This window comes from Rousettus aegyptiacus, unplaced genomic scaffold (genome assembly GCF_014176215.1).
Source record: "Rousettus aegyptiacus isolate mRouAeg1 unplaced genomic scaffold, mRouAeg1.p scaffold_m13_p_1, whole genome shotgun sequence".
Lineage (NCBI taxonomy): Eukaryota > Metazoa > Chordata > Mammalia > Chiroptera > Pteropodidae > Rousettus > Rousettus aegyptiacus.
This window is the reverse complement of record NW_023416284.1, coordinates 47,783,524-47,801,123: the sequence shown is the minus strand read 5'-3', so window position 1 is coordinate 47,801,123 and position 17,600 is coordinate 47,783,524. Positions and strand designations below refer to the sequence as shown.

At 30.8% G+C, this 17,600-nt stretch overlaps 1 protein-coding gene across 1 annotated transcript in view; it reads left to right on the top strand.

The window, feature by feature from the left end:
• Window positions 1–13,940, top strand: part of LRRC40 (leucine rich repeat containing 40) — a 39,726-nt gene extending 25,786 nt beyond the window's left edge. The window contains exons 10-15 of the mRNA XM_016148934.2: window positions 626–734; window positions 3,354–3,461; window positions 6,077–6,187; window positions 8,191–8,268; window positions 10,384–10,569; window positions 12,439–13,940. Coding sequence (XP_016004420.2) covers window positions 626–734; window positions 3,354–3,461; window positions 6,077–6,187; window positions 8,191–8,268; window positions 10,384–10,569; window positions 12,439–12,544 — 698 coding nt within the window. The 3' untranslated portion in view covers window positions 12,545–13,940. The remainder of the gene's footprint in view (window positions 1–625; window positions 735–3,353; window positions 3,462–6,076; window positions 6,188–8,190; window positions 8,269–10,383; window positions 10,570–12,438) is intronic.
• Window positions 13,941–17,600: the final 3,660 nt, after the last annotated feature.

Here is a 17,600-nt window from a genome sequence, read left to right as displayed (position 1 = left end):
CATTTTAAGGTAAAAGGATGATTAGCTATATTAAGATATTTAATATATTAAAATATATATCATTTTATATATATTAAGCCATTATATTGTACATCACTTTTTCTTGTGTGCAATTGGTCAAAACTTATATGGCCACAAATATAAGGGAAGCTGGGCAAAACAGTCCTTTTTTTTAAATAAAAAATCTTGATCGTGGTATAGTTCACATACCATAAATTCAAATTCACCCATTAAACCGTACATTTAAAATGATTTTTGCTATAGTAACAGATATATACAACTATCACCATAGTCAATTATTTTGCTTAAGTGGAAGGATTGTTTGTTGTTTCTTTTGAAACAGTATAGTTATTCTTTGAAGGTACTTTTCTAGTTTTAAACTTCCTTATGGTAGGAATTATTAATAGGTTTCAAAGCCACATTATTTATAGTAACTTTATTTCCTATTAATTAAATATTAAATCCAAACCCAGATTTGAGTTATCGGAAGTAAAGCATATGACTAAAGACATTCTCACCAATAATACCTGAAAATCGTATATACCATTTTATTTTGATGTATTTTTAAAAATTTTTAAATGACTGTAGCATAAATATTGTTTTTTTATAACTGTTTTTCCCCCAGATGATGGACCTAACCAAAGTGACTCTGTTATTGAAACTGCCATGACACTTCCAAGTGAATCCAGAGTCAACGTACATGCCATTACCACATTAAAAATATTAGATTATAGGTATGTAATTCATTTTTTAGACATTGCAAAAGACATAGGAAAATTTCATAAATAATCCTGAAAAAAGGACAATTGGTGAGGAAGAATTGATCAGAATGCATTAGTACTTAGAATAATAGCAGTTGCAAAAACATGAGGTAAAAAAGCATATTAAAAGTACAGTGAACTTAAATGCTCATTCCTTAGGTGATTTGTGTTTGTTATGCTTAAGAGGTAGATTGATGGTTATTAATAGTAAAATTTTTATAGTAAAGAACATTTTGTCATAAGTGACGGTATATTGGTAATAAAGTTTTCTGACTCCAGCATCCAGAGAAGATTTAATTTTGGAGAAGGGAGGGTGGTCTCTATTTATTAGTAAATAAGAAATAAGTATCAGTTAGTTAACACCTCAAGCAAGCAAAGCTGGAGAGGTTGTACACCCTTAATATATCTGGATGCAAGTTAAATAATATGTCATAATAATAAAATGCTCTGGTACCACATATTAATTATGAAACAATTAGGTTTTTGATATGTAAATTAAGACAAAAGCCTAAAAATATATATATATTGTGGAAATGTATTCGATTGGGGAAAGAAGTTACCTATGCAAAGATTGGGAGTATTTATTAAGTAGTCTTTCAGTACTATCTAAGGCAACAGTGATAAAAATAACTAATTCTGTCAAAATTCTTGCAGTGATTGGTGCATATCTGAGTATTGTAATTTAAAAACAAAAGAATATACACTCAAGTCAGATAAGTGACTAGATTTATTCAATTAGCTACACAACCAGCATGGCCTTTCAATGTATCAGTAGGAACCACCTTATCAGCAGTCAGGATACAGTGTCCATTTCAGATTTGTTGTGTTTCACTTACATTATTCTCACCACTAGTCTGTCACTCTTCAACGTATGGAGAAATAACTACTGTAAGCCAGCTTCCATCTTTGACACTATAACACAGGATAGTATTCTTCCATACTTTTATTTGTGTCTCTCTTATAGCATAGCATGGCATAACTTAGCATGTCTTATCATCTGCATAATATACCCATTTATTCAGTAGATATTTTTGGAGCCTTCTAAGCTAGGTCTCATAATACACTTAATAATGAGACAGACTTATTTCCTGCCTTAGAATTTCTTAGCTTAGAATTTCTTTTATCTCTGACTTTCCATTCCCTCCACCCTGAATGGATACCATTATTCAGTCCCTAGTCTATGATAGGCACTGTGCTAGATACTTTACATAGGCTGTTGTTTTTATTTCTCCAGACAATCTATAAAATAGTATTGATACAATTTTATTTGAGGTAGCCATTCTCACTTTTTAAAGGCACAGATATAATGAAAGCTTAATAAAGATAGCACTTAAGACCATACTTTGATTCAAAATATGATTAGAATCATATTTTGATTCTAAGTTTGTTGTAATTTGTTTTCCTCAGAGACTTTAATTGGAAAGGAGTATCCTGTTCAAAATACAAATTAATTCCAATCTCAAGGCATAAATGCCTTCAACTAAATTTTTAAAAATAGCATGAATCTTCAGAGTTTGATTAGAATAAATCAGTTCCCCAGGACTTGAGCATTTTTGATTACAGAGATAAAAATGTTGCACCTGCACAGCAGAAAATGGAGCCCTAAAGCAGAAGTAGAAGGCATAGCAACTATGAAATTCAGGCTATCATTTTACCTACCTGTTTTACAATGCCTTTCTTACACAGTTCTCCCATATTACGTGTAATATTGTTTTCTCGTACATACAGTTATTTATTTGGCATTCCATTGAAAATTCTTTTAAGTGGATGATATGTAGGTATTAAAAATTGTAGAAGAACATAAAGATAATGTCTGATTATAACAACAAATTGTTAAATCTGCAAATGTCAGTTAATTTCATTTAAGATTAAATTTATATTTTTTATTGAAAATCTTGCTGAAATTTTTAATCTTATTGAAAAAGAAATTTATTTACATTTGCAAAAGATCTAGCATAAATAATAATGAATAACTCTTTAGAATATAATTCACAGAACTGAGGTTCATGGAAGTAAATTACAAAGCTTATTAATGGAAGAACCAGGAATAGTTAATTATAAAGCCACTACTCTATCTACCTTGTTACATGCTAAAGGAGAGAGAAATTGGTTTAGCTTATGAGAAAACTAGTATAATCTTGAACTTTTAAAAATGATTCTTATCTTGTAGTTAACAATATAGCCAAAGAAAGTTAACAGACTACCCATTAGATATTTTAAGGAAAGGGGCAAAAACAGTTTGTGAAATTATAGATTTAGTTCTACTCTGAAGTAGAGAAATCCATTTATTATATTATTATCCATTTATTATATGACTTCTAGACATCTTAGACTCTGAAGATATATTTGTTTTTTATTTTACATTGAGCGTATCCTCAGAGTGTATATGGCACAATGTGTTGTCTGAATTCCTAAATATCAACATTTTGTGGGTTAGCAGGTTTTTGTGACCATTCTTTACACAACTAAATAATCAATTGCCTTTAAAATCTTTTTTGTAAAATCTTTAAAGCTCTTTAAAAGTCAAAAGTAATAATTATATTTGTCTGGACTGCTAAGAATGATGCAGTTCTTAAACCATTTTTCCTTTAGTGGTAAACAAACAACTTTGATTCCTGATGACGTGTTTGATGCAGTAAAAAGCAACATTATCACTTCTATTAACTTCAGTAAGAATGAGCTATGTGAAATTCCAAAAAGGTAAGAACTGTTCATGAAGACCTTTGAATTAAGTTGTGACTCATTCTCAGTAGTGTTTGCATCTTAATTATCAAAATAATTATTTTTCATAGCTTTTAAATTTGAAATTATTTGTAAAATTTTTTGCATTAATAACACTTGAGGGATTTATCAAAGTTTACTAAAGTATTCCCTGAGATACTTTTAACATTTCTTTTGAGATGTATGCAGGTTTTTATAAACTTCCTTTTACATTTTAACCTTGGAAAATAGATATTAGAATTATTAAAAATATTAAATTACTTCTTCCCATTTAATTAAATATTAGCGGAAATTTTTCAGAGATCATTCAGAGCCGGGTTTATGTGTAAATCAATAGGAATTTTTACTTGGGCCTTTATATTAATAAATTACCAAGTCACTGAATTTTTCCACTGATAGTAGAAACAAAATTGAGCCCTAGAATATTTCCTTTTAGAAAGACTCTTCACTTCCAAATATTAGAAGTTGTTTGCATTATATTTTATACTTTTGAATACATCTTTGTTGATGTTAATTATAGCTAAATCTTTAGGTTATAAGAAAAAAATGTGTAATGTTGAACTTTTAAAAATTATCATTTTTAAAAATTATTGTAGTGAACTATACACCCAAAGGAAGTTGACAAATAATCTTGCAATTAAAACAACACTATGGGAGATAGGATAGGGCAGTGTCAAAGAACATGAGGCAACAGAGTCACTGCTTGTGTCTATATCCCAGGTCTACCTACAAGAGCTGTGTGGCTTTGGACAGGTTAGTTAGCTCCTCACCTATGAAGAGATATAATCGTACCTATTTTAAGAATTAAATCAAATGACATAATCCACATAAAGCATTTAATAAGTGCCTAGCACATGGTCAGCACTTAAGTGCTTAAAAAAAAAGAAAGATGATGTTTTGGGAAAATAGAATGGCTTTCATCTGACTGCAAAAAGAATTTTTTAGATGTTTCAAATATTTACAAATTATAGTTCATTTTCTATTTTACAGAGCATAGGTTAGGGAATGTAGATGCTGAAAAATTGATAACTAAGAGATTCCATTGCAATAGAGATCTAGTCCATCTTCTCATTCTCTCTTATTTAAATGGCCCAGGGGACATTTGATAGAATAGTTGAGCATTTAGATTTGCTGTCAGATATTTTGCCTTGAGGATCTTGGATCAAACAAGCAATTGAGAATAAAAATGGATGGAGTTAAAAGATTACTTTTTTACTTAGTTTTTCGTTTTATCCCACAATTTAGTTATTCTTATGCAAAAAAAACCATGTTATTCTGTTACCACAGTTATTTCATATTTTTTAGCAATTTAGAAGGCCAAAGAAATATAGTAAAGACATACCTTGCTATAGAGACTTTCCGAACCACTTTTACTCTTTCTTAAATTCTTATTTCACAAGTCACAATTTTCATCAAATTATTTTCTGATTGTAAAGATAATATTCATAAAATTTTTGACTAAATGAAGGGACATATTTATAGTCCCATCACTGATTTATTCTGTTAACTCATGGCGTATTTTATTTCAACTTATACCCCATTTATTCCAATTTATTATAATTATATTACAATTTGTATCCCTTACTGGTTTATTTGTCATACGTATTTTACTACGTTGTAAACAATACTTTTAAAATCTAATTTATATTATAAGTAAGGTTGATTATGGCAATAAATAAAACAAAGCATTGTTTTTTAGGCCAGATTTCCAGAAGAATTACTAAATCAAAGAGTATGGCTCTCGATACATATATCTAAAAACTTTCAAAGAAAGTTTTATTAGTTATATATCCAAACTCATTTTATCTTTCACTATATCTACTTTAGCATAACCTTGATATTCTTTCTTTTTTACTTTGCTAATATAGACAAAAATGATTTTATAGTTATAGTTTAATTCATTTTTGGGCAAATCAATCACATATAACATTTCTTGTTCTTATAGTTAAATTAATAGCATACTTTAAAACCACTAACTTTGATTAGACTTACTTAGAAATGTTTAATTCTTTCTATTTAAGTCTTACTTAAGTTGCTTAATGACACTTACCAAACCTAGTAATTAACTCAGTGTTTTCTGGCCATTATGATAAAATGTAATGATAATTTGGATAACAAATAATATACTATACTTTTAAAATATTGACATCATATTCAAAAACATTTTTAAGTACTCAGATACAGAGGGCATTATACAGTCTAAAAAGAAAATTACTATATTAACAGAATATATGTTTAACAATTTATTTTATGGTTTCAGGTTATTGACAGAGTATAGTATAAAATTTGCCTATGTTGATTTTTCTTCTTTGTACATAATTGGTTTAAATATAAAATAATGAGTTCTTAAACTTCAATATACATTTAAGGACAAATAGAAATTCTGGGACAGATAATATTAAAGCTGTTTTCAAAAAATATTTTTATCTGTTACATATCCAAACTGATCGGAATTTTTATGAGACAAGTAAAAATTACAGAAAATCTTAATTAGTAGAAATAATATGGGATTGTTCCTCCTATAGTCTGCCTACAGTTTTGAAGTTCTGACAGTGAATTTAAGTGCTAACATTTTTAAATTATTTCTGTTTCAGGATTGTGGAACTGAAGGAAATGGTTTCTGATGTCAATCTCAGTTTTAATAAGCTTTCCTTTATATCCTTGGAATTATGTGTGCTTCAGAAATTGACCTTTTTAGATCTCAGGTATTTATTGATACTACTACATCACTTTTTTCATTACAACTTGTCTGAATTTTGCCTAACTTTTGCCCTTTCCTTCATAGTTTTCTAAGTAATTATGGAAATTGGTCATTAGTTTATTAATAATATTTTAGGAGAAACCTAAAAGCAAGCACTTAGGAAATATTTTAATCAGATATCATTTGTAGGCAGCTTATCAGACAAAATTATTAGAAAATATTAACATAATTTTTAGGTTCATGCTTACATTAAATTACAAATACCACACAGAAAATGTGTGCTTCACATTTTTCCTTTCCTGAAAGTAAATAGCATTAAATTAAAAAACCCTATGCTGGCACAACAGCTAACATGGCTTCTCTTAAAAAGAACCTATTTGGTTTCAAAATATTATATTAAACATGTAAAGCCAGAAATAAAGAAAAAAATAACACTATGGCAACAAAAAAGAAAAGAAACTACTTATGGTTCTGTAGATGTAATAGAAAGTTTAATTTAAATATGTTTTAAGTTGAAGTGACAGGATCAGAAGTATCACAGTTTTTTAAGGGTAATAATATATGTCTCTGCATTTGAAAGTAATTTGCTTGGACTTTAAACTTTATTTGTAAACTATATCTCTACTACCTGGGCTTCCTACTGCTCATATATTGTTATGAGGTGTGTTTTTAGTTTATTTAAAATAAAGCTCCTTTTGTTCTGCTCAAACAGTAGTCAAATAACAAGGGAAGTTAAATCTGCTGTTTGAGGATTTATTCTTTCTGTGGAGATAAAATATTTTACTTCCAGGATTAAAGTAAATCTACTAATACTCTGCTCTTATTAAGTGTAGACTTACTTCTGTTTTCACGTGGCAATTACACTGGCAAAACAGTGTAAAACCACATTTTAGTTCAGTATTAACAGAGCAGAGAGAATGGATTCATGTCTCCATTGCTTCTTTCTTTTCCTCCCATTCTTCAGTGTGTGTGCATGTGTTTTTATGTACGCGCATATATATAATAATATACCTCATCTATAACTATCTGAAGGTTTCTAATTGGCTAAAATATGAATTTTTTTTTGGTCTGATATCAGGTATAAGACTTACTGGGAAAAAGATAAAGGCCAGCAGTGGGTTATAGAACACAACTTAAAGACAGCAACTGGAGAAAAGTAGAGAGAAAAGAAAAAAGAACATGACTCAAGCTGTAGAAAGTATGACTCATATATTAGGCTTTACTTCTGAATGCCAAGAAAAAGGTTAAAGAAAATTATTCAACTGTAATAAGTAGCCATCTTGTTGGATATAATTTTTTCACAAATATTTTCTGTTGTTAGTAGTTATATGGCCTTTAGAATCCTTCTACCTTCTTGTCAGCCGTTCTTGTAATATTGTTCCCATACCATTCCAACAATAAATGAGATTCTGTTTACTGTCATGCTTCATCATAAGATCTAAAAAAATGGATTGTGCAAATTGAGATTCTCAACCTGGAGTAGAAATAGACTTGCTTAATACCTATATAATAATAAGTGTCCAAGTTCCTAAATATATAGAATCTTTTTACTTTCCTGTTTCATTTTGTTTTTCATATATTTCAGTTTCTTTTGGAGTAGGATTTCATGTCTGTTTGCAAGATATATAATAACACCAATCAAATATCAATGGAATTAAATAATGTGATATTTATAGGGAATGATCTAAAGGGCCCTGATTGTGAGGAGTATTGTCGAGTTCAGAAAGGAGATAAGGATTAATTAGTTTTCCATTGCTTGCTGTTAAATCTATTATTGAAGAGTCAATTGCATTATCAATTGGTTGCATATTGGTATCAGGATTTGGCATATTAATTTAATACTTGAGGTAGCCAATTGATTTAGCAATCTCAGGACTTAGCCTTGAGGAAATCAGATCAAACATTGACAAACTGAGCTACATAATTTTTTTGTCTGATCAATACTTTAATTACAAATTAAAGTTGTACAATTTTTTTTTGTAAGTCATGTTTTTCTTTTCAATTTAGAAACAATTTTTTAAGTTCTTTGCCTGAAGAAATGGAATCATTGATAAGACTACAAACAATCAATCTTTCCTTTAATAGGTAAGAGACTGAATAGAAAAATTTGTGACTAGTAGTTATTCTGTGGGAAATCTGTAGGTCTTACTAGTGAATACAACTAAAAGAACCAAATAAATAAGAAGTCCCTATGATTTTACCTTATTTGAATATCCAAGTTTATTTTTGCTTTGTTCTACTCAGAATTGAAAATGATATTGTTCTCATAGAATTTTAACAATTGATGTCTAGTAGATTTCTTTTGTTCGTTGTAACTATTTAAGAAGCCTGTAGCCTAGTAGGAAAACAAACATACAAGTAAATATTTATAATTGCTATAACACAGGTGTACTGTATAGACAGAAGTGTTTCCTGAGATTACCTGAAGGTAGAAGAGGTAGCATTGAAACTGAAACTTGATAAATAGACAGACCATTTGCCAGACACACAGTGATAGGGCATCCCAGGTAGAGCAAATAGCATGTACTAAGGCACAAGGTTGATGGGGAACATGCTGTATTTTGGGGACCCTTCAAGAATTTCAGTATGGCTCTGACCATAAAGTAAGGAGCTAGAAGAGTAGAAGTAACAAATGAAATAGGGCATGTAAGCAATGTAAGCAGTAGCCAGCCCTTTAGGAGCCTTTTATGCAAAAAAAAAAAAAAAAAAAAACCTTAGATTTTATTCTTCAAACACAGTAAAGATACTGCTAATAATTAAGAATAGCTAATATTTATTGGGAGCTTATTATCTGCTGGCATTGGACTAAATACTCTACATATATTTTCTCATTTAATCCTCACAAAAGCCCTGCGTGGTAGGTTCTATTATTATGTTCATTTGAAAATACAGGATTAGGAGTTAAGTACTCACCTAAGGTTCACATATGTAGTAATTGTAGAGCTGGGATTTGAGTCCAGGTGGTTTGGGCTCTTAACAACAATGTCATGTTGTTTTCTATGATGGAAGTTGTTTTTGGTAACAATTTAATTTAAATATTAATAGCTAACATTTACTATATTCTAGCTACTATCATAAGGTCTTCAAATATATTCATTCAATCCTTGTAACAAATGTATAAATTTAGACAAGGATGCTAAGACACATTGATGTTAAAATGCTGTCTATTTAAATTTTGTTCTGTCCATTATTTTTGCTTTCTCATTTGTAGGTTATGCTATTGTTGTTATTATTTAAAAATATGTGCACTTCTCAGATCTCTCCTAATTTTTAGTTGTGAAGCGAACTGAACTATCAGTTCTCTCTTGAGTTGTCTGTTGAGCTATTAGTTGCATTGTCAAGTAACGTCATTGGGAAGGTGGCAAAAGCTGACCCTAATTTCTATGTTAACAGATGAGCCACATCTTTAATTACCTTGTTCATGCATTGGTGGTGTAAAAGAGGAAGGACTACTAGGCAGCAGTTTGGTCCATCTGTACTCGTAACTCTTGATTCCCCAGTCACTCTGGAACTTCATCCTTGAGTTTACACTTCACTATTGAATTTTTTATATTGAGGCAGAAAAGGAAAGGCAGTATGGGGAAGTGAAAAGGCCACAGTTTTAAAGTTCTCCTTCAGCCCATCCTTGTCTTTTCTGGTCCAGGCCCTCAGTTTTCCTCACACTGAAACCATGCTCTCTTGTGGGATCTTCAGGGTTGCTTTGGATAAGGAAACCAGCAGCCTGTGTTAGTTGTCATCTTTTTAAGAACCAAAATGCACTTTGACTAACTTTTTGAGAGTTAGTCAAAGAAAAATATAAATCTCGAATTTTTACTTAATATTCACAGTGATTCTGTTTTAAGAAATAAAAATGAACTAAAGAATATCTACATGGAGACATTTTATAGAGAATCTCAGGAAGGTTTCTAATTCTTCTGAATGTGAAAAGGAAAACAGAGAATGTACTTCAAACTTTTGTTTGATTTTATACAATAAATAGGAACCGTTTCAAGTTTATCTACTTCACATATATTTCGAGGTTTCCAAAATTAATTCATTTTCTTTATTTTCTGGAAAATTTGAATACAGGACTTATACCAAATGTAAAATACACTAAAGAAAACTTTATCTCATGATATTAAACTTCATATCATCTATTTGAAGGAATGACTTTTGCCTCTGATTCCAGTATATTTAGGTATTCTGTTCATATTTTAATAGGTTCAAAATACTACCTGAAGTTCTGTATCACATCCCCACACTTGAAGCAGTTTTAATTAGTAACAATCAAGTTGGATCTGTAGACCCTGAGAAATTAAAAACAATGGAAAATCTGATCACATTGGACCTTCAAAATAATGACCTCCTACAAATTCCACCAGAACTTGGTAATTGTGTAAACTTAAGGTAACTACACCATCCTACCAAGTTTGTCCATTTATTTGCTTGATCTGTTAAAGTGTCATTTAGTTTTATTTTTTTCTATTTTACTCTTGCAGGAAAGTTGAAGTTCATTGTGTTCTTTGTTACCTCAGCCTCGTGTGCCTTTACCCTGGTTTTATCAGTAATCAACCTAAATATCACCTTTGAAAACCTTTCCTTTTTCCCAGTCTCTCCTTTAATTTCCCATCCTGCTTTAGACTCATTTATACCATCTCTTCGTTCTTTAGAAAAAAGTCGTCTCACTGCCTGAACATAGCTCCCAGTCAGTGACTTTAAAGGGTGTTGAGATGTCAACAGAAAGCCAGGTAGTTAAGTAGAATGTGTCAGAAATAATTTCATTGTTGAAAGCTGCATGTGACAGTTTGACATATTTTACTTCACTAGGGCAGCACTGGCATCTGCTCTGTACCTCTTATTAGTTGATTCTCATTATTTGCAGCAGTTGTAGTCTATAAAGTCTTTGTAAACACCAAATTAATGAATACTGAACCATTATTCCTAGGGGAAGTATAAGAGTTAGGTTCTTTTAAACCTCTGGTCACATTTTCATCAACCAATCAATACATAACCTTGTTTTATGTGTGTTTCTGTATTTAACATTGTTGATTCATTAACATTAACTATAGCCAAACAGCACTATAATTCATGCCTGAATGAAGCTTATCTAACATATGTCTTTTCTCTGTAAGGCACATGACAGCCTTCTTGTTTAAGAAAACTAGACCACACTTCAGCATTACACTTGCAGGTCTTTCTAAACAGTTAAATCACCAACAAGCAAAAAATGTGAAAAATGTCATACTAAATAAACCACAAAAAGGACACTTGTTTACAGTATGGGAGCTGAAACTAGAAGGCAGAACATCACCTTGTTCAATCTCAACTGAAAATGTGCCTATCAAGTGACTCAAATTTTTTGCTGCTCTGTGTATATCCAAATAATGACCTTGAAAGTGCTATGTATATTGATTTTGGGCTTACAAATAAATTTCAGTGAGTAGGCCAATTAGCAAATATAGAGTCTATGAATAATGAGGATTGACTATAATTAACTCCTTTGTTGTATAAATTATGAAAATCAGTCTTTAAAAGAATTCCCAAGGCACAAAGAAGTATTTAAAGGTTTAATTTAGATATGTATAATATACTGTGAATCCTTTGACTTTTGTTTACACAAATACTTCTTATTGAAAATTAACAAAAGCTTATCATATGATGTATTTCTTTAATTATATAAAGAAACAAATCAACAAGCCCTTAAATCTTAAATTGAACTTCATTTCTGAACATGTAAATAGATTTGTATATTTGTATCTGGTCAGGAGTGAGAGAGGACAGACATGTATTACTGTTTCCCAGGGTAGTAGGGGAAATATATTGATTACATTATAGTCCTTAGTACAAGTACTTGTTAGTATGCTCATTGGTACTTGAGTAAAGTGTATGATTCAACTATTTAGAGAGATTGATGAGAAGATGGGTTAAATATTAGTTTTAGCTGTGTCATCTTAGACAAGTCCTTCTTACCTCCATGAATTTGTGTTTCCTAATCTCTAAAATAGGAATATTAATGGTGCCTACATCATAGGTTTGTAAAGATAGCTAAGAGAGTCAGTGAATTTACTTAGCACGGTACCTTTCACATAATAAGTATTCAATTAATGTTGTTTTGGTTATTATTATAGTTGTAATTCCAACTATTTAAGTGCTTAGATTGAAAAAGGACAAATAGAAAAAAATACACAAATTTTATTTATAAAATTGCAAATAAAATTAGAAGAAAAGCCTCCCATTGGAAAATGTTAAAATTTTCAATTTCTCTTTTTCGTTTAGGACGTTACTCCTAGATGGGAATCCATTCCGCGTTCCTCGAGCAGCCATATTAATGAAAGGAACAGCTGCTATTTTGGAATATTTGAGAGACCGAATTCCTACTTAAATTGGAGTTGTTTTATTATCTTGGCTATGCTAATTCTTAAAATTCTTACATTGATAACTAACATTTTTCAAAGGTATTGTTTACATTTGTAATGGCGATAACCATGTATAGTATGCATACATATGTTCTGAATGTTTTACACAAGATTTATCCTGTTCACTTTCATTCCTTTAAAACATAGCAGTTTCTTCAAAAGTGAATTTTTATTTAATGTAGTTTAATATTTTTATGATAAAGCATTTTTTGTAGAAGTGGGCTTTTCCCCCATTTCTATTTGTGTTACATATAATGTGACGAATTGATTTGAGTATGACCATCTGATTTCTCTCTCTTTATTTGATATAAAACTGAATTGAATTTTATTCAGTATTGTTCTTTGGCATTTAAAAAAATAAGACTTTTTATTACCCTTGATAGGACTTTTGTGATGTGGTTGGTCTCAGTATAAGTTTTAAATGAACTTCACTGACTATCATTTTTGTTTTAATCTAGTTCAAATGTTTCTAGTCTTTCCCCATGTTTTGTGAAATTATTTTGTCAGAGTTTCTGATGTCACAGAAATGCTACACAAGATACAGTTATAGGTGAAGAAAATAGTAAAAGTATTGTTATAATTATGCACCATTTTGAATTTAAAATGTGATTTTTTTTTTTTATGATGTCTTAGTATTAAGTTTTCATACAATAATCTAGTACATCTAGATTTAAGAAATTGAGATTTGGACCTGCATATTTTTCCAAGTGTTAACAGTTAAAAGTACCTTTGTCCTTTTTAAAAAAAAAAAGTACTGAAGACCTAATTGTATTAATTATATAGATATCAGCAACAGAAAATAACTAATAACTTATATGGTATAGAAATCTTGAAACAAACTTTGTTAAGCAGGTATTTGTATACATAATTTACTCTGTTGGTGACTTCTAATCTAACCTTGTGCATTTTTTTTTTTTTAATTTCCAGGCCTTAATTTTAAAATTTGTAATCTTCATAACACTAAACTTGTAGTCATGTGGTAATTTTTTAAAAGGGATGTTGTCATGGGTGAACTTCATTTAATAAAAGTCAAATATAAACATTTTTATTTATATAAAAAATATGACAAGTAGGCTGATCAGTCATTATAAAACTAACCATGTGATTCTATTAAGTAGCCAATTAGACTGTATATTAATTTAGATAGATGGGTGGATAGGTAGCTTTGGATGACTGAGGCATGTTCATATAATGAAAAAAGTCATTACTTATAAGGAGAAATGTACATGTTCATAGTAAATGTTACGTTTTTCAAATATTAATTACAATGTTGGTGTTTTTTGGTTTAAAAGAAACATTCTGTTCACACTACTCTGGCTAAGAAATCTGCTTTGATATTAAATAAAAGACACTTTACAATAAGGTGACATTTTATTATTTATACAATAAAGAGACTTTTATGTTATTCAAAACACTGTTTTAAATACTGAAAAAGTTGAGTACACCAAAGCCGAAAAATGGCTCTGCTATACACTGCACAGCATTATTTTAGTCCCTGTATTTCGTATCTGTACAGAAAGCATCTTCAAAATGCATTCTAATCACATTGTACACCGTTACCAATTAGTGTCAATACGTAAAGTAAAACTGGAGAATACAGCTTGCATTTGCAATTTAACTGACAAAGTAAGTAATTTCACTGATTCAGTAAATTTAAAATATAGATTCATAGGACTTCTTTGCACATAAAATGAAGCAGCTTTCAAGGTTGTTATAGTCTCATACTGCAAAAAAACCATTAAGTACATTCACAATCTATGTTAATAAAGTAGTAAATATGCCTTCATTCAGTTTTTATTTACATCAATATGTAGTTCAACTAAAAAGTACTGTTAATTGTGATATAGTAGTTTTTAACACATACAAAAATGACCATTTTTATATATAAGTTTTATATATTTAAGTTCAAAATCACGATTATCTCAAAATATTAATTACAATACAGCCATTTCAATAACATGATGTAATTTTTTTATAAAATGGTAAAATTTTTTTTATTAAAGTAAGCAATTAGTTTTGAATTGGCTAGAGTTCACCCATGTAGAAAAACCTTAAATGTTAAGAGGTGTTTCCTGCTCCCTCCCACTTGAATTTGTATACAGCCACTTAGGCTAGCAAAGAGACAGAAAAGGCCCCAATTTATAAAGATTAAGCCTCTTTTGCTATACTGCTGTGGCTTGTTTCTTCCATAAAAGCTTTAGAAGGGGAGTATTAATAAGCTATGCAGTGAAATGCATGCATTAATATACAATATGTCTACATAAAATGTTAGCATTTACTAGTGCACGTTAAAATGTTCACAAAGACCGCAAAAGAAGTCATAAGTAAACTTGAAAACTACTTGATAATATAATGGAATTTCTTTGAAAACATCCCAGTTCAAGTTCTTTCTCTGGCTAAAGGTGCGCTATTTAGTAACTTGGCCTAAAGATGTCACTGTTGTGCCATACGTGTGGTGGCAGTAGATGTCAGAAAAGAACATGAGGCTAGAGACTGTCTTCATTTCCTAAATAGTGGCCCAATGTCGCATCATGGTGTAGGAATTTTTCTTAAACTTAGGAAAGAGTGAAATATTTCACTAACCAAATTATATGATTTAAAATGAAAAATAAAAAGTGTGTGTATGTGTGGTTAGCATATGGAAAAGCCTTAAGGTAGAATTAGAACTTTATATAGTAATGAACATTATGCCCCTAAATAACTGAGGTCGAAAGTAATTATCATATAATTTAGGAATGAAAGAATAATTTTCACGGATATTTAAAAAAAAAAAATTACCCTGAAAACATAGTATCCTTTTATTCATAACTCTTTGCAAATCAATTAAAAACCTATCACTTTGTTTAGACTTGCTGCTGTTAATTTAATATTTCTCTGAATAGAAAGAGACCATAGTTCATATTATGGTTTACTTTTATATACAGTTGGGTGTATGTGCATGTGTTTGGGGATGCCCTTGAGTGGCTATAAAATGGGAAAAATGAAACTACAGTACCTGCAAACCTTACTTTTGCAAGGTTGAGATGGTCTTTGAAATTTACGAAGAGAATTCAGTAGTTTTACCTCTGATTTTCAACTGAGAAAAAATTTCTCCTTCATGTAAAGACAGTGTCATTGACCATAGGTTTCCTGTAGTCCCTTCTGTACACGGAGTACAGAGAAACATGATTGGCCCTTGAGACAAAAATATCTGGTTTATCTATTATCTTTCTCTTTATTTCAAGAAGAAAATAATAAGGCTTACATTTTCAAGGAGGAAAATGTTGAGGATGCTAAAAGGAAATGCTGAAACATCATAAAGCAGTATTAAAACATTTATTGCATTCCATTGACACTAGGTGTCATCAAAGCTAAAACCAAATTTTCTAGAGTAAAACATAACATAAAACCTTCCTTGCTGCCCTGAAACAAATGCCTTTTTCACATTCAAGATCAATAAGGGTCCTCTGAGTGGAAAGACGACAAGTATTGAAAATAAAATTTACTTCAGCACTATATTCTGAAAATAAATGACCATTCTAGCAAATACAGGAACTGCTTTATGTTTTATCTGCCTGAGAGTTCCATCTTGGTTTTTCTATGGACTTTGCAAAATGTTACATAAGATTTCCTGACTAAATAAGAGATATTCTTTAGTAGAGTTCTGGGAAAAGGGAAGAGGAATGGAAGTATACAAAGAAATACAATGTAATTTCTTTTGTCCATTCATCAAATGCTTTCCTTAATCTAGCTGCCATAAAGGTCAGCTGACCTGCATACCTGGGCATTATTTAACCTCATCATTTTACCTGTGCAAAACAAGTGCACAAAGAAAAACACCTATCTACAGGTCTCTACAGAGACAAAACCTGAGTCACAATAAAAGGTTTTTTAATATAAGAAAACTTTTCTTAATGTAGGAAAATAACCTTTAAAGAGCCAAAAATATCTTTGTACAATATAATTAGCTAACTAAAACTTCGATGTGCTTAAGTATCACATATTTTATTAAGACCCAGCAAAAAAAAAAAAAAAGGAATAATTTACATTTGATAATTTTCTTAACTATAGCTGAGATATCCACATTATTTCTGATATCTATTTTCATTACCCTGAATTCATTCTTTCCAAAAACCAAAACGCACATTCAAATATGAGTACTGTTTAATTTCTGATGAACAGTTCCTACTTTTTTCTAAATATTGAGGACATAGGAGATTTGGGGTTGCTAGGCATTTAACTTAATGCCAAGCCTAATAGAATTCTAAAATTCAAAGTGAAATATATAATCTATTATTAAGGGAAATGGTACTTGGAAAAATACTTTGTGGACAGAGTTAGGCCAAGGTCTGCATGAAGCTGTTCTCTCATTTGCAGGCTCCCTTTTTGCAGATGGTTAACTCTTAAAAACTCCTTTCTCTATGCTCCATTTCAGTAGGTTTCTTACCTTTCCATATCTTAACCCTGAATTGTCCCAACCGAATGAAGCTCCCTTGCTCACTCATATCCGGCCACCAATTCACAACGTCCTCTTTACTTCTCTACATCTTTGTTAGCTCTTCCTCAGCTTCAGGAGCTCAATTCTCTGGATGACTCCTCATCCTCCCCTTGTGTGCCACTTAACTACTCATTAGGAGAAAATCTGTTTAAATGTCCCCCACTGTCTTATCATTAGACACTGATTTAAGGCTCAATTTAGGAAATACTGATTCCCTGGGCTGTATACATCTCAGAAGCATACTGAAAATATTTTAGAGAAAAATGGGTTCAAGTTGCTTCTCCATGCTGCCCCCACCTGGCCATTGTCGCCACTGTCGACCGTACCATTGCATTGAATATGCATTCAAGTCAGTGTGAAGTTACTCACTGATACTTAGAAGAGGACGCCTTCTGAACCAAAAGGTTTAATTCTTGCATCTGTAGTTGGATAGAGGGTCCTTTGAATCGTATCAACAAGCGAAAAGATTCTGGGCAGCGTCCTTGAGTGCTGTCTTTCCTCAGGTCAGTGGACCTCGTTTGGGGATCAGGTGGGAAATGCATATG